This window comes from Oikopleura dioica, chromosome 1, assembly GCF_907165135.1.
Source record: "Oikopleura dioica chromosome 1, OKI2018_I68_1.0, whole genome shotgun sequence".
NCBI lineage: Eukaryota > Metazoa > Chordata > Appendicularia > Copelata > Oikopleuridae > Oikopleura > Oikopleura dioica.
The window spans coordinates 10,564,673-10,581,217 of record NC_137291.1 but is presented as its reverse complement, the minus strand read 5'-3'; the positions used below and the strand labels follow the sequence as shown (position 1 = coordinate 10,581,217).

Sequence of the window (16,545 nt, the reverse complement as noted above, 5' to 3'; positions counted from 1 at the left end):
ATTTAAATAGAACTGAGTGAAAATGAGTCAGCATGAGCAAATGAGTGAAAATTGGCGATCTTCGGTTTTATTGGCGTGCCCCAGTGAGAAACATTAGAGGACTCTTAATACTTTGAGAATTTTCCAAAAAGACATTTTGTGCATCTTGAACTTTGTTAATGACTGTATGCAATTTCAGAAGTCATTGACTAAGCCTTTCTAATACAAACACTGACTTACAGACAATAGGTATCAGTTGAAAGACTTCTGATACTTTGAGGATTATTCAAATAGACATTTTGGGCATCTTAAGCCCTGTTTATCACTGAATGCAATTTTCGGAGTCATTGACTAAGCCTCTCTATTACAGACACTGACTTACAGATGATAAGTATCAGTTTGAGGACATCTGATACTTTGAGGATTATGCAAAAAGACATTTTGGGCATCTTTAGCCCTGTTTATGACTGTATGCAATTTCGGAAGTCATTGACTAAGCCTTTCTTATACAGACACTGACTAACAGATGATAGGTATCAGTTAGAGGACATCTGATACTTTGAGGATTATGCAAAAAGACATTTTGGGCATCTTTAGCCCTGTTTATGACTGTATGCAATTTCGGAAGTCATTGACTGAGCCTATCTAATACAGACACTGACTTACAGATGATAGGCATCAGTTAGAGGACTTCTGATACTTTGACGATTATCCAAAAAGACATTTTTGGCATCTTTCGCCCTGTTAATGAATGTATGCAATTTTCGGAGTCATTGACTAAGCGTTTCTAATACAGACATTACCTTACAGATCATAGGTATCAGTAGCAGGACTTCTGATGATGTTAGCATAATTCAAAAAGACATTTTGTGTAATTTGAACGACTAGAAACTACATTCATAGTGCTGAAGGTCATTCAAGACCTCTTAATGATACAGATAGAGACCAACAGATCCTCTGATAATAGACTCTCATGAATATCACTCATAATATCCACACAATACTCAGTTAATAATTTCTTATCATCGTTCAAACATATAGATAAGAATTTGAGCCTTTTTTGTCCTCTTATAAGACTTTTTTCTTCATTTTTAAGTTCTCGTAAATATCCAGTAGTTTTATTTAAAAATTATTAAAAAAAATTCCCCAACTCATATAAGCATTCGGAAAGAGCAAAGTTATTCTTTAGTGTTTAATCTAACTTATGAGCAAAAATTTGGGATTGAAACATCTTTTTTTATTGATTTATGGATGAATGAATACCTGAGTTAACCATATATAAGGGTAATTGGCACAAAACACCCTTCCATAAAAATGGTATATGAGTACTCAATCTCTTTTCTGTTAATTACCTGTATAATTTGAACCCTTCTCTATCATATTCTCCCACCAAATATATCATTTGCCTTGAATATATAGTGAATTTAATTTTTTTAAGCAAGTATGTCAAATTCAAGTCCCAATTTTTGGAAAAAATGCCCTTGAATGAGACCTGAACATCGGATCTCAACAATTTTTGGTTTATAAAGGTTTTTGACCACCGCGAATCCACTGAAACTGGTTTCAAAAGAATTGGAGATCAAAAAAATTTTTTGGCCGACCCTAATTTACCAGAATAAAAATCATCTCATTGACATTGAAACTCCGAATCACAGGGTAGTCTTTCGTCAACGCTTTATTTGTTTATCTTTAACAGTAATAATAAGCAAGCTAGAATAGTGAAACACAAGTTGATATTTATCTATCCAAGAGAAACAGCGTACTAAGGTAGTGTATAAAAACAGGCGTTTTGAATAGTTGCTGCTTGTTGAAATAAAGCATCAGAAGCTAGTTTTTTGGGCCGAGTATTGAATGACGCCGGCGCATTGAAAGTTGATAGTTACAGGCGTGTAATAAAGAAATGCATGTGTGACTGTAAAGAGATAAAGGCAGTGAAGTGACTGAAATTAAGGTGACAGAAGGTGACAGGTGAGTAACAACCCAGCCCGGGCAAATCAAACTCTGAAAACCCGGCGGATGATGGCGCCCCAGAGCCTTCGCGAAAATCGCAACCTGAATCGTCACGATTACAGCAAGTAAGTATTCAACAAATAAAATAATAAAATAAACTAAATAGTTAGCATCCCAAAATATTAACTAAAATTGAAAATAAACAGTGGGCGTGTGATCTATGCTCTTGATTGAAGTTATTTAGATTAAATGAAGTCATGACGTGATATTGATGTGGAAACGGTAGAACTAGTTTCTTTTAATAATAAATAAAATGTTTTAAGCTCATTGGTACATAAGAATACATGAATCTATCAAAAACGCAAACAGGATTTTGGGCTATTTGGGTAAAGTGAAAAAGTGGCTGCTTGAACAAAAGCGAGATTTATCGAATAAGGAGAAATCTCGGGAGTTGATCACCGATGAAGAGGACTTCACCTTCGACGGAATGAAGAACTGTTATGACTGTCGTTGCTGGACGATGTTCGGCTCGAGCCCCCGCTGATCAGGGCACTCTCGTCCCCGCCCGCTCGGATGTACCTCTCCACCTGAACAAGAAAATGTTACTTGAAGTAGAAAACGAACCGTTTTTTCTACATTAAGATTTCATGCTGTAACAATCACATAATATACAGTTACGAATACTATACGGACGAAAAAATATAGAAGCCAATACGAGTAGTCAAAAGATATCCAAAAGTTATTGTTTAATTTTCTTGCAAGTTAGAGATTCTCTAAGTTAGAATTAGTTTTTGATTATTCTCCGGCAATGAAACATTCCGACAGTACACATACTAAACGTAAAAACATGCACATCTGTGCATTTACGTTGTTGAAGCATGATATTTTCATCACCTTTTGCAATTAATAACGCCTGAAAGAGTAGTTTATAAAGCAAAATTTGATCAATAAATGTTAGGAAAAAAAACTTACGTTCTCTCGATCTTCGACCATGGAAAGACCAGTCCAGAGGAACATGGCTCCGCCAAAGAGTGACATAAGCGGGCACATGAGCATACTGTACTGAAGAGCGTGGTAGCCAAGGAGGAATGGTTCAGTATCGGCGGAAAAGCCGCGGGCTTCGGTCATGCCATCTGCCATGATGCCGATTAAAGCTGGGGAAATAGCGTCGCCTACAGGAATAAACAAGTTAAAAATCGAACGAGCGAGAAAAGAGTCTCACCTAGGGCATGTCCAAGGAACATCTGAACCGCGTTAGCTGTGGCTCTTCGTTTGGGCACGCAAGTTTCCATCGTCATGTTCACCATGAGCGCCCAATTGACGCATCCTCCGATGAGCGCGGTAAAACCACAGAACCAGGTCAAATTCGCGCTTTTCAAGCAGCTGAAGAGGGCGATGAATGTAAAGAACCCAAGAACGAATTGTCCCATTCCGCAGATCTCCGCATCTCCCGTCTTTGGTCGATCAGGATTCGATTTTAACTTGTTAGAGGAAAACAAGCCGATGGCGACGCCTCCAAGTCCGGAAATGGTGGTGATGAGGCCGAATTTGAACATGATATCGGAGTATTCGCAATCAGAGGTGACGCAGGGCTTGATTTCTCCTCGAAGGACGTATGCAGAGGCGATAAACTGTGGGAACCAGTATGAGAGTGCACCGATGGAGAAACTAACGCCGATAAAACCTGAAGAAAGGCAATGAGAAACGGTTGTGAAAAAATGCACTGATAGAAAGTAAACTTAGTTGCTCTTACCAGCAGTAATGCGGCACCAGGATCGGTTGCGAAGCAAGTATTTGAGATCTTCAGCGTAACCAGTATCTTTCTCGTTCATGACGCCATCTGAGCTTCCTCGGGGAACTGTTCGTGGCATGATGATCCAAAGAAGAAGAACGCAAAGAAGGCCAAGAGGAGGAGTCGCTCGGAGAGACCATTCCCATCCTCCCCAGCCCATTTTCTTGGCTAGATTCACCATCTATAATGATTATTTAAACGAAGAAAGCATGGATCGTTTTCACCTGACTACCAGTAATAAAACCAACGCCAGATCCAACAGGAATGGCGATGACAAAGAAAGAAACTGCATTATTTCTTCGCTCTGGCTCGAACATGTCTGTAATGATAGTTGGCGCAATGCAACTGTAACTCGCCTCGCCAATGCCGACGAGACATCGGGTGATGACGAACCACCAGAAGTTTTCAGGGCCATTGATGAAGGATGAAAAGAAAACGGCAAAAACCCAGAAGAGAGTTCCCAAAATGATGATGACTTTTCGGTTGTATCGATCCCCCAGGTAGCCTACCACAGGGGAGAGACACATGTAACTAGAATTTTTGCTCAAGAAGCGAAAAAGAAAGCGAGTGTGATTTCCTCACCTGATCATAAAAGCCGTCTGCAAGAGACCGGCGCGCTTATTGTCAATCTGGAATTCGCTTTTTACGGCGGCAAGAACGCCCACGATTGTAAATCTGTCCATGTAGTTGAGCATGTTGATCGCGAAGAGTACCAAAAGCGTGCCATACTTCTGCAGATTGGAGAACTGTGGGGGCTTCTTCTGGCGCGAAATGAGGGCGACATCACTCTCGCCAAATCCATTTCCGTTGATGGAGTCTTCTGATGCAGTGTTTTGCGTTGCGACGGGCGTGTATTCTGTTCGATCAGGCGCTAGAAAGAAACTTTTAAAAACCTGTTGCCTAAAGCGAAGCTGTCAAGAATTCAATGATCTCAGCGCTTTTCCTACCGGCAAAAAAAGTGGCGGTAAAGCTTGAGCTTCAAACTTGTGGTTTCAAACTCCAACTTATTTGCCCTTTGGTTTTTATCTATGGAAATCTGACAGACTAAGATTCAAATCTCTATTTTTTGAAAATATGTTTTCAGCGTCAAACTTTTTTCCTAATAAAAAGAAAATATTTCAGTTGATAAAATATAAATTTTTTGATAATTTTTCCTTAATAAATTTCTTCAAAAACAGTTTGCTAAAACTTACGATTGAATCCTTCATTATCATGAGCAACCATTTCAAAGAAAGAGGAGCTCTTCCTCTGTCGTTTCTTGTTAAAAAGACCGATGGTTTTACTTTCGTAACTCTCCTCAATATCGTAAAAACTCTAGCTCTGTCAGAAAGACAACTGGCCTCGTATTTTTGTTGAGTGTAATAAAGGCTAAAAATCAGGCCATTTGTTGCTCGAACAAAGGAACTTTGCGTGAATCACAAGATTATTAAATTCAGAATGACCTCATTCAATTGAGTAAAGAATTTTTTAAAGAAAAAAGAGAGAAATTATATAGCACGTAGAGCCAATTCCAGGAGGTTAAAAAATTGGTTAATTGGCTATAAAACGCAAAAATTGACTGATGTCAAATCACGCGTCGATAATTTATTCACCAGAATATACGGAAAACTCTCAGACCTACCAAAAAGTTGGCCAAAAATACAAATTTGAGATGTTTATCTAATAAAAAGTTGCGTTTCTTCTGACTTAGCGTTCCGGAAATACAAAATTACTGAAATAAGGTACTCTAAATCCAAAATTTCTCTACTCTTTCCCTATTTTTTTATCGAGAAAATGCTCAAAAGCCTAAAAATGCCTTTGTTTTCTTCCCTGGGGCAATATTTTGACGCTGTCTGAAGTTTTCAAGCTTATAAATCCCACCCCATTGGTTCGATTCTCCAAATATTTACCCCATTTTCTGTCGTATTTACAGTTACCTTTTGTTATGTCGCCCAGAGCCATATTTTCTCAGTCTTCTGGTGCTATTTTTTTTCTTCTGTTCAAGTAAAAACGAGAAATGATCGAGGTGATAAGAGGGGATTTACTGATAAGATCTCTTAATCCTTCGTTTCGTTATATTCCTGCTTTCCCCTTTTCGGATTTTCGGAATTCGAGAATGAGAAGAGAATGACTCAAAATGTCGAATCGACGAAAGCCAGAAACATCGGACCATATTCCAAGCCCCCTGATTGGTCGCAGATTCAGAAATCGAATCATTTTTGTTTTTTCGTCCTCCTGGGAGAAAGGGCTTACAATCACGCCATGTCGTCATCCTACAATCGGACCATACATCCCGGGGGACACGTGGCCTAGTTAAAAAAGGATGGAACACATGAGTAATCTGATTCATGGGGTGAGAAAGGTGCAGAAGGTTCGTGGTCGTCAGCAGAGGGATTAGGGGGTCAAAGGGTGGGATTATGAACCTTGTTCAGACGTAATTAGGCTTTACTTTGTCCTCAATGCCCTCACTGTGTATATTATTTCTGTACTGAATGATAGGACACGTGATACCTCAACTGCCATGCCCTGAATCTGCATTTTCACCATTCTATGCCTCCAAATTCCTTCTACCTACCTATATAAAAGTCATCCTCTTCAATATCTAAAAGAATATCCCTTATCATCTGTAGATAAAGAGTGCCGGTTTTGACTACATCTAAATCTTGAATACTGTAATTGACATTTAAACGATTCGTATTTCTCCCGTTTTAGATTCTTGATCTAGTGAGTAATTGTCATTTCTTTTCAGAGGGTCCTAATCACCGTCCATTAAATGCTCCATTCAAAGTCTTTTTCAATGGCACCAGAAGAAAATCAAAATCGTAAAAACCGTTTCAACAACAGAGAAAGAAAAGATGGAAGAAAAAACTGTCCAAAGAATTCCGAAACTGTTCGTTTTCGATTTGGACGATACCGTTTGGGGCCCCGAACTTGACTTTTACATGAACAAGCCAGTTGGCTTTTTGAAGGACATTGAAGAGATTCTACTTGAACTTTACAAAGGAGAAAAGTTCAAAGGGGCGAAACTAGCTGTGGCATCTTCCAGTGGTTTTCCAGCCAGAGGAAAGAAGAAAATGAAAGACATGAAAATCAGGGACGATTTGGCGCTGGAAGATGTCTTTTCTTTTGTTGAAATTTACAGGGTAAGATCAGCAATTGCTTCATAAATAATCATTTCTTTTCAGAAAGAAAAAGACCGTCATTTCGCGGCGCTGAAAAGCAAATCCGGAATCGACTTTAGCGACATGATTTTCTACGATAACCAAATGAACAACCACGAAACCGTGAAAAAACTCGGTGTTACCTGCGTCTTCTGTCCGGATGGATTGGACAAGAGACTCTTTAGCAAGTCCCTGGAGAATTTTCCTTCGAAAGAGGGCAAGATTATTACCTAGAAATAAGACAAATTGACCGTTTCTAGAATAGATTCTTGTTGTTTTATGTTTGTTACTGTAAGTTCCTTAGTTATCAACTTTTCTTCCAAGCTTCGGATAGAAAGATTTAATTCCCTTCTATTTTTTCATTAAAATTTATTGTTTAATAACCGGAGATAAAGCATAAAAAGTTCAAAATGGTGTTTGTAGATCAAGACGAATTTTACTCCTGCTTGCGAAAATCGTTGCAAAGAATGGACCTCGGCCAGAGCTTGCGCGACCTTCAAGTGCGAATCGCTGCACTCAAGGCCAAATCTGAAAAACGTCTGCCAGCTTCTCAAGGGGCTAGCAACGATTTTCCCGAGACGAAGACAACAACTGCTCAAGAGGTTCGCCAGTTTACCATTTTCTTTATTTTTGCCCTGCTGATATGAAACAAAATCCAAGAAATTAGGAAAATCTCGAACAGCGAGATTTTTCCACAAAAGAATTTTAGGAGTTGATGCTTGATAGTTTGAAGCTTTTTTTCAAAGCTTTATTTGTGTCAACAGACTTTTCAGAAAATATATCTTTGATGTGCGTTGCGTTTTGCAACTTTAGCTTCTCAACTCGCTCGACTTTTTCGAGCTTTACGCATGTTGAATCCAACCTTAATTTATTCTCATTCGAAATGTCAATCATATTTTGTACTTACTTGAAATTTTCGGCTTTTCGGACCTTTCACCGTCGCGCAAATGCGACTAATGACTCTTTATCAATAACAGCGGGAGATCTTCGATGTTCTAGAGAATGTTCCGTTCTAAGGATTTCTTAGAAATCAAGCCTTTTTCATCTAGAGAATCGTCTTTTTTCTTACAGTAAACTCGAAAAGCCGCTTGCGGCTTCCAGGAATCAATATTATAGCCGGACCTTGCGCAACTTCTTGGGCTACCAAGCTGATGGTACCAACCTCTTTTTAGAAAACGATGAACACCCTGCTCGCACGAACAGATGATCTGACCAAGATCAGCCTCGGAGTACTGAAACAGTACAGCGAGCAAGATCCCCACGAGATGAGCGACGCTGAGCTTGCGTTTTACAACAAATACGTCGCGCCCGTCAAGCATCTCCTCAAATAGAAAATCTCCTTAAGACTCGTTAAAATGAAAAAAGACAAATCTTTCGTTTCCTCTCTGAGTCAGTCTCTCTTCAAACTGCTAAAATACACACCAAAAATCAAACCATCGTTCACACAATGTCATCATCGCTTCTTTCCAAAAACACACATTTTATCGTCATTTTATCGTGAAAAACTGCCAAAAATAGAGAATTACTGCCACCTTTTCGAAAAAAAAAATCTTTTAAACAACCATCTATTTTGTAGAAAATCATGCTTTGCGGCGGACCATCAGATGTAAAACCTGTCGACGACGAGGTTAAAGCCATTCTCGAGGCAGTTAAAGCAGATTTGGCGGCGAAAACTGGCGTCGAAGGAGATTTCGTAATTCATGGATACAGAACTCAAACCGTTGCGGGCACAAATTTCTTTATAAAATGCTCGGCAGCTGGTAAATTTGTCCACGCACGAGTCTTCAAGGTATCCTCGTTCTGTCTCTTTGAAAATAACATCGATTTCAAGCCTCTCCCACACACAAATCAGCCAGCAACTCTCCATTCTGTCCAACATGGCCAATCCATCACTGAATCTTCATCCCTCGAATATTTCTAATTTCAACTCTTCACGAAAAAAATCAAAGTTATTTCCACACAGAAAATCATCACTTATGAAACCAATAAAATCCATCCATCACCAGAATGTCCTTGTTACGATTTTATCTTCTCGCGGAAAAGAGCATTCGGCCTCTTTTGTTGAGTTCTCTTCAAAAGCAGGAGCAGAAATATTGTCTGGAGATTTCTGAAGAAAACGCGCAGCTGAGGAGGATTCTTGGTCGATTGTCGCTTTATTATTCCTCGAAAGTTATTCTTGGGAAGATTCCTTCTGAAGAAAATGTGAGATTTGGGGAGAATGGAAAGCCAATTGTTGATGGCTTGAGCATTTCCGTTTCTCATGCAGCGACTACTGGAGAGCATCAAATTTGCGTCTGGTAAAATCTAACTCAACGCTAGAAATCTCCTCATATCCCACATAGCACAGCGAGTACAGACAGTGGTGCCGAATATGGAATAGATATAGCTCTGCGAAACAAGCCAATAAGCTGGAAATCCTCTCCCGAAAAATTCATCACAAAGCTTCGTCTGAACAAATCCATGGGCACCTCGAACGAGTGGGATCAAATCATGGCCAAAAACAATGTCGAGGCGCAACTAAACGAGTTCTATCGATTTTGGGCGGTGAAGGAATCGGTTCTCAAAGCAACTGGCGCCGGGGCATCTGCAATGAGGCCGTCGAGAATTGATATTTTTACTGAAACTGAGCATCCCTTTGACCTTGGTGGAGATTTACATCTGGATGTTACAATATTTTTGATAGGTAGGTGCTTTATTTTCAAGTTAAATGGCACGAGAGAAAGTGAAAAAAAGTAAAAGACAGGAAATATCAAACTAGAAAATTTCTTTTTGATAGACTTTTGTCGGTCCTTTTCGAATGAAAGTGTGGAGTTTAGTGGTGGACTCCGTAGTAGACAGGAGCATCGCAGGCCTTGTTGTTCAATTGGGTCATCATGAAGAACATGAGCTCCTGGTTGTTGTCGGTGTTGCCCATAAGCATCAAGGGAATCATCATATCGGGTCCGAAAGCGGTGTTGGGAGCCTAAAATATATTTGTTAGAGAATTGCTGTACTTTTTTCATCTTACATTAGATTGCATGGCAATCATTACTGTCATGATGTCAAGTTTTTGCTTTTCGCAGGCGGCATCGTTGCAATCTCGCATGATAAGAGGGAGCATCATGTTAAAGTTGTTGTTGAATCCTTGCTGGTCGTGGCTGCCGCCGGACATCATCGACATCATAACCCAGAAGAGCAGTTTCTTGTCGTGATCAAAATCACCTGAAATTGTTGTTTCGGTGCTCTACATTGAATTTTTTACCTTCTTCGAAGACCATTTCTTCCATGAGAAGTGGGAGCATCGCGGAAGTATCGAGACCAGCTTCGCCAGAGGACATAAACATCATCATAGTAAGAATGCTTTGCATATCATGCTGGTCGCTAGCGTTACCACTGTTGCCATTTTCAGCCTTTCCGAGCAAAAGGGGAATCATGCTGTTCATTCGTTGTGCGCCCATATTGTTGCAATCTTTTTATAGATGAAGATTTTTAGAGATCTCTATTTTATCTTAGAATTACCTTTGCGGAACATATTTGTCATGAGGAACATGGTCTTGAAATCAAGAGTGTCATCCTCAGCGTTCATCAAATAAGTGAAGAGCATGTGGTTGTCGTTGTTCTCGAGCCACTGGGGATCCTGCATGATGAGCATCATAAGCAGCTTTGAGTTTTCGTTTGTCTTGGCATCCATCAAAAGCAGTGGAAGCATCATCTTCATCTGTTCCGACTGATCAAAGCTGGCATCTTTGAATGCAGGATTCATGAGGATCATCAACTTGTCGTTGTGATCGTCGGCGAATTTGTCGGCGAGGTAGTGCTGGGCAATGTTCATTCCAGCGGCCAAACCGGCGAAGAAAAACTTGAGGAGCTTCATTTTTGGTAGAATAGGCTTTTAGCTTCTCTTTTTGATTCTTTTTTTTTTCTCTTGGGAGCAAAACTGAATGCTGTCCAGCTGGGCATGATCGGTATAAATACCAAACCACTTGGTTCGAGCGCCATGAAAAATTGGCGTGTTCGATTCTGAGTTTATGGGGAGAAATCGCCGAAGCAGAAACATAACCAACTTAGCCCAGGTGCGATAAAAATCGCAATAAAAATAGAATCTTCTAAAGAGTTGTTTTATCCGCTTTTAGTAGATACGCAAGAATGATTTCTCCAACCCCAATCTTTATTTCCGTTTGTTTAGCTTGAATGATTTAGATTTTGGTTGTTTTTGGAAAGCAAGGAGGAGAACTGATAAAAAATGCTCTTTCAGATGATGTCAAACAAAACGCTCGGGTGTTTGAAGAAAGCCTTACTGTAGGCGAAACGAGCTTCTATCTAGCTGAAACAAGTCTTCGAAAGATTGATGACCCTCGTGCTCATGCTGATTACAGCCCCATTTCGCACCTGTCATTGACGAAACTTCTCGACACACTTACGACTGGGGCCAACTAGTTTCAACGATGAAGAGTAAATATGCCCATTTATGAAATTCCTGTACATAAGTACGCTTCCCGAACTAGTTATGTAACTAATCATAATCATGAAAACGAAATAAAGTGAGCTGCAAAACGCATAATCTTCAGAATTGATCAGACGAAAATGTTGGCTCGTTACGTTTTACCTGGGCACGCCCGTCGATCGAGAGTAAATAATTCCACTCGTGGACTTGTTTTTCAGATTTATCCAGCGAGACATCAACAGGTAAACGAAATTGCAGACTTTTTGCAGTACAAAGGGCTAATTTTCACCTTCCTAATAAGGATCCTCACCGATTCTTATTTCAAAAGTAGCCGCGAAATCGGCGAAATCGATTCTAGATAAGGGAGGAAAGAAATATTTTCGAGTTCAACCGTGCATTCTTAAAAACAGCCTTCTCCCCAGGAGCCGGACACACTGCCCGAATAGCCTCATTCGAGAGTTTTTAGAAATTGCGCCTGAACCAGGTAAAACAGGATCCTCCCTTTTTTTCTCGTAAAAATCCAAACCCCTTATGGTGAAAACAACAATCATGAGCGCAGGTTTATCCTTTTTTGGCAACTTGTGCGTCGCCTAGCCAGACGTGTGACAACTTTTGCGTATAAATAGCTAGTGCCAAGATCGAACATTCATTAAATAGAAAATTTGATTTTCGAAAAAAGGGGATTTGTTTCAGAGAAAATGATTTCAAAAAAGCTTCTTAGACTCGCCAGAAGATCCGTCATGTCCGGTAAAGCATCAGTTGCAATGCTCCAGGAGCCACTTGGTAAGTCATACAGAGTGTAAATATTTAATATGCTTCAATAAATATCATAATTATAAGAATAACACATCGATTTTACATAGTTTCCCAATAGTATTCGGCCAATATAAAGTCTTATCAATCTCAACTCTTTAAAAAAGAAGTAAAACTATTGAAGTTTTAGCAGTGTGCTCCCGTCTCCCTCAAATTTAAGCCCTTTTTTATGATCATTTCAAATGAAAGTATCATTATCGAAATAACGCAATAAACCTGTTTACAAACATGGTCTCGCGAAAAAATACAAAGTACCGTCTCAAACTAGTCCCCTGACACGCCTATTTTTCAATCCACGAGGTATTGACTTTCCAAAAGAGTCACTTACCTAATAAGCATGTTGCTACTAGAAGTTACATAATGTTCAGCGGTTAACGATCCCGAGATTTTTCAAATTATCAAAAACGAGAAGAATCGCCAGCGTCATGGTCTGGAGCTCATTGCATCGGAAAATTTCGCCTCGAAGGCTGTTTTGGAGGCAATGGGTTCATGCTTGAACGATAAATACTCGGAGGGATATCCAGGACTGCGATACTACGGTGGAACTGAAAATATCGATGCCCTCGAGCGGCTTTGTCAGAAAAGAGCGCTTGATGTTTACAGGTTTGACGAAATTATCTAGCAAAACTTCAGCCCATATTAAGATTGAACAAGGATGAATGGGGTGTCAACGTCCAGCCCTATTCCGGCTCACCCGCCAACTTCGCCGTTTTCACCGGCATCGTCGGTCCCGGTGGCCGAATCATGGGACTCGATCTCCCCGACGGTGGTCATCTCACCCACGGTTTCTTTACTCCTCAGAAGAAGATATCTGCCACTTCTGTTTTCTTCGAATCCATGCCATACAAAGGTAACAGATTTTTCAACCACATGACTAGAATTTTCGTCATAGCTAATCAAACAACCGGACTGATTGATTACGACAAGTTGGAAGAAAACGCCATGCTTTTCCGACCAAAGTTGATTATTGCCGGAATGTCTTGCTATTCTCGACATATGGATTACAAACGGTAAGAGCTTTGAAACCAAACGATTCTAACGTAAAACCGTAGAATGCGAGCAATTGCTGATAAATGCGGCGCTCTGCTCCACGCTGACATGGCTCACATTTCCGGCTTGGTCGCTGCCGACGTCATTCCTGGTCCCTTCGAACACTGCCACATTGTCACCACTACCACCCACAAAACCCTTCGAGGCGCCCGATCAGGAATGATTTTCTACCGAATCGGCGAAGGCTACAACCTGGAAAAGCCAATCAAAGAAGCTCTCTTCCCTGGCCTTCAAGGTGGACCTCACAATCATGCAATTGCTGGCGTGGCAGTTGCTCTTGGACAAGCACAGCGAGAGGAATTCGTAGAATATCAAAAACAGGTACTTTGATCCCTGTCCTTCCGATTTTAATCAATTCAAAAGGTCATTCTCAACGCAAAACGACTCGCCAAGACTCTCCAGGACTTTGGCTACGAAATTGTCACTGGCGGCACGGACATCCACTTGATCCTTGTAAATTTGCGAAACAAAAATCTGGATGGAAACCGAGCGGAAAAAGTCCTTGAAGCAGTTCACATCGCTTGCAACAAGAATACTTGCCCTGGTGATAAATCTGCTCTTCGACCAAGTGGGTTGCGTTTTGGATCTCCAGGTACAGAATTCGCTATTTTTCTCACTAATCAATGATTAGTAATCATCACTCTTTTCTAGCGCTAACTACTCGAGGATTGATGGAAGAGGACTTCGATGTCGTTGCCGAATACATTCATGAATCCATTCAACTTACTCAATTCATTTGCGACAAGCTCGAAGGCGGCGCAAAGGCTCCTCTCAAGGTACAGTCAATCCAGCTTGAGTACATGCTAAAATCTCCCTTTAGGAATTCAAAAACGCCCTTTACACCGATCCCGAAGTCCAGCAGCGAGTCAAGGCTCTTGGCGACAAAGTCAACGCTTTCGCCTCTTCCTTCCCGATTCCCGGCCATGCCGAAACATAAACAGAGCCATTCGTTTAACTGTACCTCACATTACTTTTAACAAAAATACAATTCAACAAAAGTCAATTCTCGTCTCAAACTCCTATTTTTAAGAAAATAAAAATGGACACGGCGGTAGCAAATCCGTTGAGCAGGAAGATCAAAAAGATCTTGGATATGAAGCTAGACTCGGATAAGGAGCTCATCGAAGCAATGAAATCGCTCTCCACCTTTTTCGGAGAGAATAATCTCCGAAACCGTAAAAATCTGAGGTCTGTTATCGAAAGAAGAGGATTGAAAATCAACCAAGAGTTCTTGAATGATTACAGAATCCTCAAGGAGCAGATTGATCAAGTCACACAAGAAGTTCAAGGTGATTTTGTATCAACCTGAAAAGATCATTAATAAATTTTGCAGGAATGAGCCAGTGCTGTGAAGAAATGTCAGAAAGACTCAAAATAGCGAAAACTCAAACCGCGAGCTTGATTTCCAACACATCGGAATTGCGAAAAGAAGGTCGAATTATCGAAATGCGACAACAAGCAGCCTCTACTTTTATCGAAAAATTCCAGCTGACAAGCGTACAGTTTCAGACTCTTCGAGCCGGGCCAAATGAGCCGCTAAATGAAGAATTTTTCACGGCGCTTGATCGTGTTCAAGAAATTCATTCCAAAGGTAGACGTCATTTTTCATTCCAAAAGTAAAGTTCTGTTCAGTAAAAGTTCTGCTTCGATCGAATCAGCAAACAGCCGGTCTGGAAATTATGGAGGAAATGGCTCTTTTCCAAGAAGCTGGTTACGAACGACTCTATCGCTGGGGCCAAACTCAGACCAGATCACTCACTAGCGAAGAAATCGAAGTCAACTCAACCCTGCAACGCGCTATGAAAGCACTTTCTGACAGAGCTGTTCTTTTCCGATACACACTTGACGAATACGCCAACGCCAGAAAATCAACTACTGTCAGAGGCTTTATTGAAGCTCTAACTCGGTGAGAATCAGTTTTAGCAACTGAAATCAATGCGATTTTCTAGCGGCTCGCGAGATCAAGCTCAACCTCGTCCGATCGAGCTCCATTCGCACGACCCTCTTAGATACGTCGGCGACATGGCTGCTTGGATCCATCAATGCGCTGCTACAGAGCGAGAAAACTTCAACCAACTTGTCAAGCAGTGCCCAGAGCATCTTGTAGCTCCTCATCGGCGCGATATGATGTTGAAAATTCTCGAAGGAGTTTGTCGACCACTGAAGATTCGTCTGGAACAGATTCTCGTCGCCGAACCTGGGCCAGTTGCACTTTACAAGTTATCGAACTTGCTTCAGTTTTACCAACGCACCATTAGGAAAGTTTCGATTCTTACATTTACATCGCAAATTGATCGATCATCAAAAAGAAACTCACCAAAGTCAAATCGTCAACACTGCATCTGCACCAACAAAACTCGATGAAAAATCGACGGCGGAAAAGTTCGAGCATGACATTTTAGAGACTCTGAACGAACTCCAAGAGCTCTGCAAGAAAATGTTCTTCAACTCGCTGACGTTTATGTCGCAAAAATTTACTTCAAATGTTGCCGCTCCCCCAACAGATTTGGGTTGTAATCAAACGCTGACTTCTGCGCTCAAGTTGTTGCGAGACATTTTGTCTATTCAAGACGGAAATGTGGCACCGATGGAGAATCGAAAGAAGGACTTTCAGACGGTTCTTACCACTATTTTAGGTACCATTTGATATATTAAAACAACCCGAAAATGAACTTTATTATCTAGATCCACTTTTGCAAAACTGCCAGCTGTCTGCAAGCCATCTCTCCATGGCAGATATGTCGACTTACATGATCAACTCGTTGCAATCCATCGTCAACACACTTTCATTTTACGAGTTTGGAGTTGAACATCGGCTTGAAATGCTTCAAGGTTCATTTCTTCTTTGACCTTTCTCACGAAAATTACGATATTTTAGGTCAAATCGATGCTCACGCTTCAACTTTATCTAATGAGCAAGCTGCGTTTATTCTGACCCGAGGAGGAATTGCCACGATTTATGCGACTTGTGATCGATACAAGGTAAAAGCCTTCATAATTCTTCATTTTTAACTCTTCCTCAAGCCCGAATCGGAAGAAAAGCTCTCCAGTATGCCTGGTTTGGATCAAGAAAGCTTGACGACAGGCCTGTCACAGTTCGAATCTTACTTATCCAACCCCGATGTTCACCAACTTCCACAGTTCAACCTCCTCAACTCGCCGATCATCCGAAACAACATCCTCAAAGCGAGCCAGGAGCTGGTCTTTGCCTCCTATCTGACAGTTTACAAAGCGCTAGAATCGACAGATTGCTACGACAACAAAGAAATTCTGCTCCGAAGAACTCCTGATCAGATAAAACGTTTACTCTGTTAGCCCATCTTCCGTATCAATCTTTTTCAATTCTATACTGGTGAAAAGTGCAATCCTTTCTGTATCCTTCAATCCGTATTTTTCTC

At 40.7% G+C, this 16,545-nt stretch overlaps 6 protein-coding genes across 9 annotated transcripts; 4 read left to right on the top strand and 2 right to left on the bottom strand.

Moving 5' to 3' along the window:
* Window positions 1–1,636: 1,636 nt before the first annotated feature.
* Window positions 1,637–5,844, bottom strand: LOC145695868 (protein spinster homolog 3-like). 2 transcript variants are annotated; one of them, XM_081772908.1, is made up of 8 exons: window positions 5,638–5,844; window positions 4,304–4,592; window positions 3,946–4,252; window positions 3,683–3,902; window positions 3,152–3,613; window positions 2,902–3,101; window positions 2,407–2,516; window positions 1,637–2,031 (listed from the first exon to the last, which is right to left on the bottom strand). In XM_081772908.1, exons 1-8 carry the CDS (start codon window positions 5,660–5,662, stop codon window positions 1,974–1,976), a joined length of 1,671 nt encoding a protein of 556 aa, XP_081629034.1. In that variant the 5' UTR covers window positions 5,663–5,844; the 3' UTR covers window positions 1,637–1,973. The 2 variants fall into 2 exon arrangements, with proteins under 2 accessions (XP_081629034.1, XP_081629033.1); XM_081772907.1 differs by lacking the exon at window positions 5,638–5,844 and adding an exon at window positions 4,915–5,475.
* LOC145695878 (magnesium-dependent phosphatase 1-like) lies at window positions 5,255–8,297 on the top strand. The gene is made up of 3 exons (XM_081772921.1): window positions 5,255–6,843; window positions 6,886–7,463; window positions 8,034–8,297. The coding sequence occupies exons 1-2, from the start codon at window positions 6,556–6,558 to the stop codon at window positions 7,093–7,095; spliced, it is 498 nt and encodes a 165-aa protein (XP_081629047.1). The 5' UTR covers window positions 5,255–6,555; the 3' UTR covers window positions 7,096–7,463; window positions 8,034–8,297.
* Window positions 8,298–8,783: 486 nt separating this feature from the next.
* LOC145695876 (L-aminoadipate-semialdehyde dehydrogenase-phosphopantetheinyl transferase-like) lies at window positions 8,784–11,361 on the top strand. Its single transcript, XM_081772918.1, has 3 exons — window positions 8,784–9,158; window positions 9,204–9,544; window positions 11,096–11,361. The coding sequence occupies exons 1-3, from the start codon at window positions 8,869–8,871 to the stop codon at window positions 11,275–11,277; spliced, it is 813 nt and encodes a 270-aa protein (XP_081629044.1). The 5' UTR covers window positions 8,784–8,868; the 3' UTR covers window positions 11,278–11,361.
* Window positions 9,535–10,785, bottom strand: LOC145695875 (uncharacterized). Its single transcript, XM_081772917.1, has 4 exons — window positions 10,360–10,785; window positions 10,103–10,309; window positions 9,869–10,062; window positions 9,535–9,823 (listed from the first exon to the last, which is right to left on the bottom strand). The coding sequence occupies exons 1-4, from the start codon at window positions 10,712–10,714 to the stop codon at window positions 9,674–9,676; spliced, it is 906 nt and encodes a 301-aa protein (XP_081629043.1). The 5' UTR covers window positions 10,715–10,785; the 3' UTR covers window positions 9,535–9,673.
* Window positions 11,362–11,411: 50 nt separating the features above from the next.
* On the top strand, window positions 11,412–14,136 carry LOC145695869 (serine hydroxymethyltransferase, cytosolic-like). Of its 3 annotated transcripts, none has more exons than XM_081772910.1 (9): window positions 11,412–11,526; window positions 11,998–12,067; window positions 12,466–12,700; window positions 12,742–12,947; window positions 12,990–13,107; window positions 13,150–13,468; window positions 13,511–13,739; window positions 13,799–13,923; window positions 13,968–14,136. In XM_081772910.1, exons 1-9 carry the CDS (start codon window positions 11,425–11,427, stop codon window positions 14,082–14,084), a joined length of 1,521 nt encoding a protein of 506 aa, XP_081629036.1. In that variant the 5' UTR covers window positions 11,412–11,424; the 3' UTR covers window positions 14,085–14,136. The 3 variants fall into 3 exon arrangements, with proteins under 3 accessions (XP_081629036.1, XP_081629037.1, XP_081629038.1); XM_081772911.1 differs by having other exon boundaries at window positions 11,415–11,526; window positions 12,006–12,067; window positions 13,968–14,133; XM_081772912.1 differs by lacking the exon at window positions 11,412–11,526 and adding an exon at window positions 11,627–11,768 and having other exon boundaries at window positions 12,006–12,067; window positions 13,968–14,135.
* A 22-nt stretch (window positions 14,137–14,158) lies between these two features.
* Window positions 14,159–16,531, top strand: LOC145695882 (conserved oligomeric Golgi complex subunit 6-like). Its single transcript, XM_081772924.1, has 8 exons — window positions 14,159–14,436; window positions 14,481–14,738; window positions 14,780–15,053; window positions 15,097–15,409; window positions 15,531–15,783; window positions 15,833–15,979; window positions 16,026–16,129; window positions 16,172–16,531. The coding sequence occupies exons 1-8, from the start codon at window positions 14,187–14,189 to the stop codon at window positions 16,460–16,462; spliced, it is 1,890 nt and encodes a 629-aa protein (XP_081629050.1). The 5' UTR covers window positions 14,159–14,186; the 3' UTR covers window positions 16,463–16,531.
* The last annotated feature ends 14 nt before the right edge of the window (window positions 16,532–16,545 follow it).

Bases quoted from the DNA above. Each gene is read 5' to 3' on its own strand.
- LOC145695868 (XM_081772907.1), bottom strand. From the start codon at position 4,945: ATGGTTGCTCATGATAATGAAGGATTCAATC. The intron at 4,593-4,914 runs GTAAGTTTTAGC...GTTTCTTTCTAG, and splicing joins TGATAATGAAGGATTCAATC to CGCCTGATCGAACAGAATAC. The intron at 2,517-2,901 runs GTAAGTTTTTTT...TTTCTTGTTCAG, and splicing joins TGGTCGAAGATCGAGAGAAC to GTGGAGAGGTACATCCGAGC.
- LOC145695878 (XM_081772921.1), top strand. From the start codon at position 6,556: ATGGAAGAAAAAACTGTCCAAAGAATTCCGAAACTGTTCGTTTTCGAT. The intron at 6,844-6,885 runs GTAAGATCAGCA...ATTTCTTTTCAG, and splicing joins CTTTTGTTGAAATTTACAGG to AAAGAAAAAGACCGTCATTT.
- LOC145695876 (XM_081772918.1), top strand. From the start codon at position 8,869: ATGTCCTTGTTACGATTTTATCTTCTCGCGGAAAAGAGCATTCGGCCT. The intron at 9,159-9,203 runs GTAAAATCTAAC...TATCCCACATAG, and splicing joins GAGCATCAAATTTGCGTCTG to CACAGCGAGTACAGACAGTG. The intron at 9,545-11,095 runs GTAGGTGCTTTA...ATGCTCTTTCAG, and splicing joins TGTTACAATATTTTTGATAG to ATGATGTCAAACAAAACGCT.
- LOC145695875 (XM_081772917.1), bottom strand. From the start codon at position 10,714: ATGAAGCTCCTCAAGTTTTTCTTCGCCGGTTTGGCCGCTGGAATGAAC. The intron at 10,310-10,359 runs GTAATTCTAAGA...ATCTATAAAAAG, and splicing joins GACAAATATGTTCCGCAAAG to ATTGCAACAATATGGGCGCA. The intron at 10,063-10,102 runs GTAAAAAATTCA...CAACAATTTCAG, and splicing joins AGAAATGGTCTTCGAAGAAG to GTGATTTTGATCACGACAAG.
- LOC145695869 (XM_081772910.1), top strand. From the start codon at position 11,425: ATGTTGGCTCGTTACGTTTTACCTGGGCACGCCCGTCGATCGAGAGTA. The intron at 12,948-12,989 runs GTAACAGATTTT...TTTTCGTCATAG, and splicing joins CGAATCCATGCCATACAAAG to CTAATCAAACAACCGGACTG. The intron at 13,108-13,149 runs GTAAGAGCTTTG...GTAAAACCGTAG, and splicing joins CGACATATGGATTACAAACG to AATGCGAGCAATTGCTGATA.
- LOC145695882 (XM_081772924.1), top strand. From the start codon at position 14,187: ATGGACACGGCGGTAGCAAATCCGTTGAGCAGGAAGATCAAAAAGATC. The intron at 15,980-16,025 runs GTTCATTTCTTC...ACGATATTTTAG, and splicing joins TCGGCTTGAAATGCTTCAAG to GTCAAATCGATGCTCACGCT. The intron at 16,130-16,171 runs GTAAAAGCCTTC...CTCTTCCTCAAG, and splicing joins CGACTTGTGATCGATACAAG to CCCGAATCGGAAGAAAAGCT.